General features: G+C 36.2%; 3 protein-coding genes across 4 annotated transcripts; 2 read left to right on the plus strand and 1 right to left on the minus strand.

Annotated features, from left to right (window-relative positions):
- The first annotated feature begins 1,928 nt into the window (after positions 1-1,928).
- LOC110849104 (serine proteinase stubble) lies at positions 1,929-6,587 on the plus strand. The gene is made up of 10 exons (XM_022096480.2): positions 1,929-3,562; positions 3,636-3,757; positions 3,846-4,212; positions 4,277-4,353; positions 4,429-4,535; positions 4,602-4,800; positions 4,877-4,952; positions 5,452-5,606; positions 5,692-5,762; positions 5,841-6,587. Exons 1-10 carry the CDS (start codon positions 3,307-3,309, stop codon positions 5,932-5,934), a joined length of 1,524 nt encoding a protein of 507 aa, XP_021952172.1. The 5' UTR covers positions 1,929-3,306; the 3' UTR covers positions 5,935-6,587.
- Positions 6,588-6,740: 153 nt separating this feature from the next.
- Positions 6,741-9,980, plus strand: LOC110848919 (cell division cycle protein 16 homolog). Its single transcript, XM_022096280.2, has 13 exons — positions 6,741-6,940; positions 7,040-7,192; positions 7,269-7,424; positions 7,497-7,656; positions 7,728-7,953; positions 8,028-8,197; positions 8,276-8,432; positions 8,507-8,659; positions 8,758-8,917; positions 8,985-9,171; positions 9,252-9,491; positions 9,569-9,646; positions 9,721-9,980. Exons 1-13 carry the CDS (start codon positions 6,857-6,859, stop codon positions 9,840-9,842), a joined length of 2,046 nt encoding a protein of 681 aa, XP_021951972.1. The 5' UTR covers positions 6,741-6,856; the 3' UTR covers positions 9,843-9,980.
- LOC110848920 lies at positions 9,943-10,829 on the minus strand. Of its 2 annotated transcripts, none has more exons than XM_022096282.2 (3): positions 10,686-10,829; positions 10,278-10,617; positions 9,943-10,206 (listed from the first exon to the last, which is right to left on the minus strand). In XM_022096282.2, the coding sequence occupies exons 2-3, from the start codon at positions 10,504-10,506 to the stop codon at positions 10,133-10,135; spliced, it is 303 nt and encodes a 100-aa protein (XP_021951974.1). In that variant the 5' UTR covers positions 10,507-10,617; positions 10,686-10,829; the 3' UTR covers positions 9,943-10,132. The 2 variants fall into 2 exon arrangements, with proteins under 2 accessions (XP_021951974.1, XP_021951975.1); XM_022096283.2 differs by having other exon boundaries at positions 10,694-10,825.
- Between the last annotated feature and the right edge of the window lie 7 nt (positions 10,830-10,836).

A 10,836-nucleotide genomic window follows, 5' to 3' on the forward strand; every position in this document is an offset into this window, starting at 1 on the left:
TGAATGGCTCTGGCTCGATCTATGTACTTATGTGTGCGGTCATTTTGTAGAACAAAGGCTTGATGATGAGACGACCCGGTCGTATTTATTATTTAGCATTTGCTAGGCGAGAATTGTAGTGGATTTACCAATAATAACTTTCTTTTACGAGAAGGAGTCATCATCATTATCATCATCGTTTTGTATATAATGAACTCTGCACTACCCACGCACACCTTTACTGCTCACCTCCATTCTTGCTTGTGGTAGTAAGTACAACAAAGAAATGCAACTTGTACAAACAGTTTGACACGATATACGTACAACAATCACAGCTATTCTTCCAAATTCCCCATAAACTGCAGTGTGTGTGCATTTATGCATTATACTGTCGTCACCAAATGGAAAGTTGGTCACTTTTAGTGTGGTTTTTTCAATAAGTCACTTATTTACGTTCTGTGATGTCCGGCCGGATAAGTAACGTGACTTTAGTGTGTGCCTATTGTAATGCTAAATAATGCCTTTAACACAGTATTTATCTTGAGAAGAAGGGTTAGCCACAAAAAGATTAAGATTACCATGCGAAATGTCACCAATTAGTTTTATGACACTTTAAATTGACTCGCCTACATATGGTCGGTCGGTATTCGAAATAGGAGATTTATTAACTGTGAGCTTTTTTGGTGTTTTATGATTTCCGGATCCTAATAAATAAATAATTGAGATAGGTTTTACGCCTCTCATTACCACGATTAGCACGATTTCATGAGAACAGGATATTCGGGTTTAGCATTCTTAAAAAGTATTCATTTTATTTATTAAGAAATGTTTTGTTTGATTGAATTTGCAAATTTATTCCTGGCCTCAAAACTGTTGTTACACACTTACAAATATTTTTTTGGAACCACGTACCCTTTATTTTTCAAGTTTAACAGTTGCACATACATGCATGTAACATTATTCCCACGTTATTATCAAAATCAACCAGTGGCTTGACTACTGGTCGGATGATTCAGTTACAGGAAAATATAGTCTCAAGTAGATATTTTGGCAATATAGTGAGAAATTGGCACAATGTGACCGCATAAGAGAGGACACTCATTTAGCAGTTGACAGCTCATTGGGAACCCATCATTCATTCACCGAATTGTTCTTTCTTTCTATTCCTTACTTACTCCCACTTATTTTTACCACAGAAGAACGACGACGAGACGACAGAGTAACAAGAATATATGTATAACAAGAATAAAATTGGGTCAAAAATAAATTAGTAATGCATTTCATTGCCTGAATTGGTTACTTGCTGGTGATGAATAACAACCTGCACCACACAAACACACACTCACACGTCAAAGACAGTGAAGGAAATTGAATTGAATTCCCATTTGAAATTTAGACCATAACCAAATGTTCAATTAGATCCCATTTTTGACTGACTTTTTTGATTTTTTGAATTGGATGATGATTATTATTCTATGTATGCTGAACCAAATAACCACATCCATCCAATCCATGTACTGTACCACCACCACAAGCAATTATTCATTATCGAATAATGTGTCTTTCTTGCTTTTTACTTTTAATACAGCGATAGATTCGTAATTTTCATGGTTGCATGCATTTCATTTCATATCGAAAGACCGAATTTTTGTAAGGTTGAGGTTTCCTCGAGATGAATGGTTCATTTTTTTCTATTTTTTTCACTCTAAACGCACAATCAACTTTTACAATGGATCCCATTTTACGGATTGAGTGGAGTTTAAATAACTTTTTTTTCTTCTTCCTGAATTTTTTAAAAATATTTTACAACCAATAAATGACAGATATGCATTTGTGGACAATTAGGCTAACCTTCTTATTCCTATTGTTTAATAACGTACGTATGTGACAGATTTCACTCAAGAACAGTGTTTTATTGTGGTTATTACACATGGAATGAGGCACATTTAGTCACAAATTGCGTGCGTATGACCTAAATTTGAAATAAGTTTTTAAGAGGGTAAAATTCGCATACTGTTCAGTCGGCTTATTTAAAATAAGTTATTACTTAAATATAATACACTCGGGTTCACGTTCTTCAGTTCAGTCTCGAAAGCCGATAAGTCGCAATTTATTAGAGAGATGCTTCTTCCTTCAAGTGGTAAAATATTGAAGAGAAATTTCAACAAGTCTCGAGGGCTAAATCTAGCAGCCAGCCAGCAGTTTATTGCACTGTTTTGCATCAGTAATATAATTATAACCCTTAATTTTATGCCATACTAAAACCAACAAAAGTAAATAATAGAGACTTTTCTACGTACATATTTCAGTTCAAAAGTGCAAGTGGTGTAGTGTTTCATTCACCTTCTAATTTTCGTCGGCTCTCTTCTCATTGGAAACTCTCGACATTGACATTGGCACTGCTGACAGAGTTTTCTTTTCCTCGCATTTTTGCAAAATCGAGAGAAAAAAAATATATCGACACTTTTGTTGGCAGAAGCTCTGCTCTCCCATCATTATTATTATCATATCCCACCACCTTCTTCAATTATTGTAAAGTATTTATTACCTCAACTCTTCTACATACGTGAACCTGTTCTCAGTCAGTGCTGCAGTCCGGCACATGGATGCAAAAGAACTGCATTCAAGTCTAGTAGTAAATAGTAAAGTATAAGCTTATTGTTAAAAAATAGACAGATATTTGGCTGTCAATTTCGCTCTATCGTTGGCTCCTAACTGACTGAAGGTGGATGCATTAATTAAATATTTCTCTGACTGTTAGCCGGTAATTCCTGTTGAAAGGGAAGAAGAAGAAAAACAACAAGAATACTTGCCAATCATCGCATCAAAGTTAAATACATAAATTGAAATCGAAAGGATATCAACATCATCTTATCCGTCTTATCCTGTTCAGTTGGTCGTTACCGATGTGATATTATTAAGTAGGAGCGTGCGAGGCCTATTTGGTTGCAATTTGTTAGTTCAGTCAGTATTCTGTTGTGGACCAGTTGAGATGAGACTGCTACCTGAGATTAGTAAAGATTTGTTTGACTTGTGTTTGTGTACCTTTCAAAAAAATAATTAGTGTTTAAATACCTTTTAATTAAATGTTTCCTAATCTAATTAATGTTCCGTTCTGTGAAATATTTTTATCAATTTTCTCAAAATATTACACGCAATAAATCAAGTGGTAGTGATAAACGGAACGGTAAAGTGTGCCGATGGGGAGGATGAGACGCAGTCTTCTCTCTTGAGTGAGCAAAGTGAGACGGATCTATCTCGAGTTGGTTTTTTCATTTGGTTAATTAAAGAGATATTAAGTTTGTAAAGTTTTTTTTGAAATTTAAAATGAGAAAAGTTGGGTCCCTAAATTGTACCTGGGCGACTGTGACTGTATTATTCGTAGTGGTGATAAATATTTGTGATGGTAAATCTAACAGTGGAGGAAATAATGGTGTTCGATCTCGACGGTATTCCCCTAATGGAAGGTCGTTAGTCGATAATCGTAATAATCATGAACAAAAGTATAAGTTTGATCTCAATCGTAAAATTAGTCCGGTTAAAGGGAGGAGAAATTCTGGAAGGGGGCGAGAAAACAGTAAAGGTGTGACTTGCAGCAATAAAGTGCAATAAAGGAATGGATTTCACTGATTTAAATATTTTTGTCGAATTGACAGTGTTGCTCCAACCACCGATTGAAATCAGGGATAGATTGTCGAGACAAATTAAACCATTGTCGTGTAAAGTTCCCAATTCAGATGAGAAGGGAACTTGCATGTTTGTCTTTGACTGTAATCAGGTCGGTGTGTTTTGAAAATCAAATAGCTACAAGTATTGAAGTATGTGTATTAGTAATAAAACATATGTAATGGAATATCTATCCACAGGCGAATGGAAAGCACCTTGGCACGTGCATGGACAGATTTTACATCGGATCGTGCTGCAAACTTCCGGAAGATGAAGAGGACGACAATTTTAATGAGATTTTGCCAAAACCCAAACCGACGACGACGACACAAAGTACTACTTCGCCAAGTAGTGTAACGGAATCAGTCACGGAAAGTACGTTCCAGGAAGAGAAGAGAAAACCGTCAAAAACGACGCCTAAGCCAAAAACCACGACCACGACGAAGTTTACAACTGTCAGGACGCCAACAATATCTGAAACGATAAAATCGAAGAACCGAACTGAACTGCGGGATGCAGATTTCTTTTCGGAGAATGGCACGCTTTTAATTAGTGATTCGAAATTGAGTAAGTAGTTTTGATGTACACTAATTTAAACATGGAATGGAGTGCTTAATTGAGTGTTTGACAGTTTGTGGGAGACAATTTCTACCCGCATCTAGAATAGTTGGCGGAAATGATGCATATTATGGAAAATTTCCTTGGCAGGTATTAACAAGCACACAATTTTCTGCATTCAGTATGCTCTAATAGTCTGCTAATACACATTTGTATTAATTGTAGATTTCTGTCCGCACTTGGCAAAATGAAGCTCGAACATTTATCCATTCCTGTGGGGCTGCCCTTCTAAATGAAAACTGGGCCATTTCAGCCGCCCATTGTTTCGATCGGTACTAATTCCACGAAGTTCATAAATTTGGCATAATTATTAATGACTCGTATCCTATATCTACCAGTGTACTCAACCAGGACGTAATTTTGCGAATGGGAGATTGGGATTTATCCTCCGATAATGTTCCGTTCAATTACACGGAAAGACGTATTCAACTAGTCATTCCCCACCCAAAATTCTTTGGTCCTTCAAAGACCTTTGAGTATGATTTGGCGTTAATTAGATTCTACGAACCTGTTGTATTCCAACCTAACATTGTTCCTGTAAGAGTGACTTCATCTCATTTGACAAAACTTAACGTGCTACTAAAATTATAATGTGTACTTAATTTCTTACCAGATCTGCATCCCGTCCGTAGTTGACGATTATGTAGGGCGAACTGGTATCGTGACGGGTTGGGGTCGTCTTTACGAAGGTTAAATTCATTTCTATTTTTTTCGGTGTATGTATGTAAATATGTGTGCATAATTATCAAGGTGATATACAGTTATTGTAGTATAAGTACTAACATTAAGGTGTGATTTTAATAATAAATTCAAACACATTCATAAATAAATGTCAAATACACCTTAGTTGGTTTGGAGAGTAGAAGAAAAACCCAATGTTGATGGGTTTGGTAACACCTCGATTTGATTCGGATAGGCGTCCGAGATCACGACCCCTTACAAGATATTTGTCAATGAATTGACCTATCACTTAAAATATAAAATAATTCCTCCAGTCAAGCTGATTGGGAACAGCTCCTCATGTTGAATTCACACGTTAAATGGCCGAGCTGATCCTTTTAATCAGAAATTGTTACCGAGATTGGTCCAATGAAATGCTTCATCCTCCTACAATAAATAACTACAATAACTGTATATCGATAATTTAATCATTCTGAACTTAATATTATAAAAAAATAATGTAAATAGGAGGGCCTATTCCTGCACGCCTAAACGAGGTGCAAGTCCCCATCATGAATAATTCAGTTTGCGAAGAAATGTTCCTAAAAGCAGGCTACATTGAGAAAATTCCTCAAATGTTCCTCTGCGCCGGTTGGCCCGAAGGGGGCAAAGACTCGTGCGAGGTATGATTACGTAATTATCATAATAAAATAAAATTCATATTTTTATTATTATTATTCTAATCGCTCTTCCGACTTATTATATTAGGGTGATAGTGGTGGCCCTCTCATTTTAGAAACGGGGTCAGACCACCACTGGACATTGATAGGTGTCATAAGGTTTGATTTATAATTATAAGCATTTAAATATATTTATGTGTTGCTTTATTAATATTAATATTTGTATTCATTCATAAGTTGGGGCATAGGATGTTCCAGGGTCTCCCATCCCGGAGTATACAGTAGAATTACAGAGTTTTTGGACTGGATTAATTTAGTTTCAGAATTCTAAGCATTAATAAGAGTTTAAAGTACTCAATTATAGTAAAACTTATTATTATCGAATGTAATCCTTGTAAATACGTATTATGTAATTTATATTGATCCCTTTAAGTTATTACCAATTTGTTCGTTCAAGCTCTCTGTCATTAAATGTTGTATGAATTGAAGTAATTTCACCGGCATCGAAAGAACATTTTCCATACTTTAAATAGATTGGATTTGTAGGCTTTCTATTCATGTGTAATTGAGTTATCATAATTTTGATCAAGAAAGGTTGTCCTTCTATGTCTTTAATAGTGAATTGTATAGAGGGGTGGAAATTGTTAACTTTTTTTGGAATAATGGTATTTTTTATTCCATTTTTTCGTATAATTGCAAATATGTACTTCATCCAAATATCATCCCTAAAATATTATGTCCCGAAAGTTTCTTGAACTGAAATTATCTAGCATTCGTAAAAATAACTGGTGACAATGGACCTCCTATTTTTTCCCGTACCTTATTCTTCGACGGTAATATTAGTCATTGTATTTTAAATGTATGGAAGCCAGACAGATCTCCAGTAATTCCATTATGTCCTGTATTATCAGTTATCGTTGAAATTATTTACTATGCATTACACATAATTCACATTTTTACTTGAGAATAAATTGTACAAAACTATTTTACAATTTTGCAATTTTGTTTATTTTGCATCTCTTGCACTTATTGAGAGTCTCAACTTGAGACTTGAGACTAGAACATCATGTAAAAATGAGACGAAAAGTTCACATTTACCGTTGTCGCAGAAAGCCCGACTGGGTCTCCGAATTGAGGTGGGATCACAATTGCAACTTACTCGCCGTTTTTAAAAAATCTTGTTTCCAAACACTTTCACAAAAATATTTATAAGATTTGTCATAAATTTCTAAAGTTATATCTTTAAATTTCAAATGAAGATGACGGAGATTATAAATCAAAAGTGTTGTAAAAATGTGGAAGTGTTTCGTAACATGATTCAAGGATTAGTGGACAGAGTAAGTATTAAGTCATCTAATACTGTCAATTATGATTCAAATAGAATTAATTGTTGTTTATTTATGTACTTATAAAGTTGATTGTTTTATTGTGTTCAGCATGATTACGAGTCCGCTACATTCTGGGCTGATAAGCTAGTCTCGATAAGTAACGGGTCACAACAGGATGTTTATACCTTGGCAAAGTGTATGTTTCTTTCCGGCCAGTTTCACAGAGCGGCTAACGTTTTAATTTTCTACCAGTACGAAAGGGTAAGTAGTACTTACAAAATATTAACGTTTTATTGCGTGTAAGTTTAATTGCAATTATGTAATTTGAATTTTGCAGACAAATCTTCACTTTCGCAGCTTAACGGCAAGATGTTTATATAAAGCACGAGAGTACCAAAAGGCCTTAGAAGTGTTGGACCTAGAAAACAAAAGTGTTCATCCGGGACAAAAAGTGAGGGCAAGCGTTTGGGAACCAGCAGATTCTCAGAAATCTGTAAGTGTCGTTATCTACACAATGTTCTGATTTTCTGTAAACTTTTTGAGATAAAATTAAGCCTACCTTTAGATTATGGGTCAAGTTCACTTGATACGAGGCAAAATTCACGAAGCATTGATGAATCGAATTTTAGCAGCACATAACTATAAGGAAGCGTTGGCCAGTGATATTTATTGTTTTGAAGCGTTTGAATTGTTGACACAAAATCAAATGTTGTCTCGAGCAGAAGGTGTGTGTGATTAAATTGAATAGGCTTTAATGTATTTATTATCATTAATTCAATTTGTTTTACGGTTGCAGAGATGACACTTCTTCAATCATTGCCGTTCTCAAAATCATGTACCAACGGAGACGTTGAATTTGTCAGATTTTTGTACACTTCAAAAGTTAAAAAGTACCCTACCGCAGAACCTACCGCTGTTGTAATATTCCCTTCATTGAAGAAAAACTTGGACATATTGACGGGAGAAGCTGAGCGTCATTTCTACAACTGTGATTTTCAGACATCTTTTAAAATGTCGTCACAGTAAGATTACTGATATAATTTATGTAATTGAGTTAAATCACTTAATGTAATTATTCCTTTCGGTAATGGTGCAGAGTGATCACTGAAGATCCCTTTCATATGGGATGTCTCCCCGTCTATGTTGCGTGCCTCGTAGAAATGAGCAAAATTACAGAATTATTCAAAGTTGCCCATAGACTCGTCGAGGTCATGAGCGATTCTGCATTGTCGTGGTATGCAGTCGGTGCATATTATTTCCTCATAGGTAATGATTCAACCGAATTGATTATGCTCGTAATAACAACTTTTGATGTTAATCGATTTTTCTATATCCGGTCCGCAGGGAAACAGGACAATGCACGACGACATTTGAACAAATCATTATCTTTGAATCCGGTATTTGGTCCCGCCTGGTTATTATTTGGTCACTCATTTGCCTCTGAAAATGAACACGACCAAGCAATGGCTGCGTATTTTAAGGCAACTCAATTAATGAAAGGGTAATAATGGTTTTATATTTAACTATTGATTATAGAGTACGTAGAACTTTTCTTGATGGCATATTTTCTTATAGCTGCCATTTACCAATGCTTCATGTTGGAATGGAATGCGGTCTGAGTAACAACCCACTCCTTGCAATGAAATTTTTAGAGGAAGCCAGACTTCTCGCCCCGAGGGATCCATTCATTCGTCATGAAATGGGAGTCGTAAAATTTAGCGAGAAAAAGTAACTGCAAGCGAATTGCGAATATTATTTATTCAGTGGGTGGATCGATGGGTGGATGAATCAGTTAATTAATTGACTCAATTTGGAACTAATTCTAGATATGACGAAGCACATTCATTTTTTATGGAAACTCTTGGCCTTCTTGAGAAACCGAGTTATTCCGTATCTTTTAAAAAATGGGAACCACTCTACAATAACTTGGGGCATGTTTTACGGAAGATGCTGAAATATGATGAAGCTCTGGCCTTCCATCAAAAGGTATTAAACCAAATTCAGTACGAAATGTAGGCCCACAGAAAGCTCATAGTCAGTTCATCTTTTTTAGGCCTTGGTCATTTGTCCATCAAATGCCTCCACCCATTCTGCCATCGGACTGATCCATGCAATTACTGGCAAGACTGAATCGGCAATCGAATCTTTTCATAAAGCACTTTCTATACGAAGAGATGACGCTTGTAGTAACACAATGTTGCGATATTGCGTAGAGAAATTAGTAGAAGATTCGCATGAAGGTTAGTTTTAAAATGTTGTTTGTCTTTATATTCGCCAATTTTAATTACGAAATTATACGTGTGGATCTCGTGGTTAATAGATGACGAGAATGTGGTTGTAATGTCGGACGAGGAAGAAGAGAAAATTTACGATCGGCCAATGAGAACCAGATCTGGAAAACTTAAATCAGCGGACGTGACCCCACGCGGATCTACAGATAGTATTGAGGCACTACCCGAGCCGAAAAGAACACGAACTCCGAGAAAGAAAGACCACGACAAGGATATGGAAGCGCCTGGACAGCTTTCGTTCTTTAAATTTAGTTTGTCGAGTATGCAAGGTGATTTAAAAAAATCTAGTAGTAATCAGTTACACCTGAAAACTATCTAATAATGTATACTTTTGCCCGAGTTCCAGATTCACCTGAACGAGAAAAACGTCATGCACCAAATTCGACGCCATCATCAACCCCGACAGCTACAAGTACTCCGACTGGTAAAACTGATGAACTTTTTCATTATTGTGTCGAGTCAGATCGTCAGATGTTAATAAGACCCCATTTCCTCTAGATAATGACGGACGACGAAGGACACGCAGAGAGCTTAGGAGTACGGTATCTACCCCTGCCCCGCCAGAAAGTACTACTCGAACCCTGGTAGCCAACTCTTCTTCAGATGACACAGATAGCTAATTATTAGTAATCTCTAGCTTTAGATATGTTGTTTTCTAGAATTTTCAAATTTCTGTGATTTCTATTTAAAAATATTGTTACAAACAAACGTTGAGAAATCTTTACAGAATAAAAATTAATTTATTGTCCATTAGTTAATCAATATCAATACTGTAGCGCCCAGTGACTTATAAAACGTGAAATGCGCTTAAATGTAATTTGTACAGTTATTTAAAATTAATACGTTGCTGCGTATTATCCGTTGTGAAAGAGGCCTGAGAACTTTGTCGCTTATTTGTTGAAGCTACGGGTTAACGAGTGAATCTCCACAATCTGTAAGCTCCATACGTCGCTACCCCCGCCACAACGGTTGGTAATCCCACAACTAAAATTACAAACGATTCTTAAATCCAATCTAATCCAGTAAAATATTGTAACATCCTCTTAAAAACTAACCTGAACCAACAGCCGCCGTGGTGGCAGTGGCAGATTGCATCCCTGCAAAAATCGACCCAGCCACGACATTAGGAATTGAGGACTGTGCGGCCGCGGCGAGAGATCCCTTTGCAATTCCCGAAGCTGTGAAACCAATCCACGGTCCAATATACGACGCCCCAAGTCCTCCTAATTTTACGACGGGATAAGCGACCGTGCTCACAATAGCGTAGGCCGTTCCAGGGTCCATTTTACAAATATTTTAGAACAAATCAACCGAGCTGGTACTCGAGGAAGAGGAGAGTATATTTTATTGCATTATATTATTGCTTTCTTTCCACTTTTGTGACGTACGTTAGATCTAAATTTACGATTAGTAGTCACAATTAGCATTGTTTTATAGAGTCCTCATGCTCGTAATTAACTTACCGTGTTACCTGCTTCCAAAATGTGATATCCACAATTAATTATTGAGTTGATTGCAATGGTTTCTTAAAATATCTCTGCTTGCTCTGATTTTGCGTCGTATTCTCGCATTTGTTTATACACATTCTTTTGTGAGAAACATGTGTGAATGAGA

This window comes from Folsomia candida, unplaced genomic scaffold (assembly GCF_002217175.1).
Source record: "Folsomia candida strain VU population unplaced genomic scaffold, ASM221717v1 Fcan01_Sc004, whole genome shotgun sequence".
Taxonomy (NCBI): domain Eukaryota; kingdom Metazoa; phylum Arthropoda; class Collembola; order Entomobryomorpha; family Isotomidae; genus Folsomia; species Folsomia candida.

What these genes read in the sequence shown, in the direction of transcription:
- LOC110849104 (XM_022096480.2), top strand. Translation starts at nt 3,307, where the DNA reads ATGAGAAAAGTTGGGTCCCTAAATTGTACCTGGGCGACTGTGACTGTA. An exon ending in AATTAGTGATTCGAAATTGA is followed by an intron (nt 4,213 to 4,276) that starts GTAAGTAGTTTT and finishes AGTGTTTGACAG; the next exon opens with TTTGTGGGAGACAATTTCTA. An exon ending in GCCGCCCATTGTTTCGATCG is followed by an intron (nt 4,536 to 4,601) that starts GTACTAATTCCA and finishes TATATCTACCAG; the next exon opens with TGTACTCAACCAGGACGTAA.
- LOC110848920 (XM_022096282.2), bottom strand. Translation starts at nt 10,506, where the DNA reads ATGGACCCTGGAACGGCCTACGCTATTGTGAGCACGGTCGCTTATCCC. An exon ending in CACGGCGGCTGTTGGTTCAG is followed by an intron (nt 10,207 to 10,277) that starts GTTAGTTTTTAA and finishes TTGTAATTTTAG; the next exon opens with TTGTGGGATTACCAACCGTT.
- LOC110848919 (XM_022096280.2), top strand. Translation starts at nt 6,857, where the DNA reads ATGAAGATGACGGAGATTATAAATCAAAAGTGTTGTAAAAATGTGGAA. An exon ending in TTTTCTACCAGTACGAAAGG is followed by an intron (nt 7,193 to 7,268) that starts GTAAGTAGTACT and finishes TGAATTTTGCAG; the next exon opens with ACAAATCTTCACTTTCGCAG. An exon ending in AGCTACAAGTACTCCGACTG is followed by an intron (nt 9,647 to 9,720) that starts GTAAAACTGATG and finishes CATTTCCTCTAG; the next exon opens with ATAATGACGGACGACGAAGG.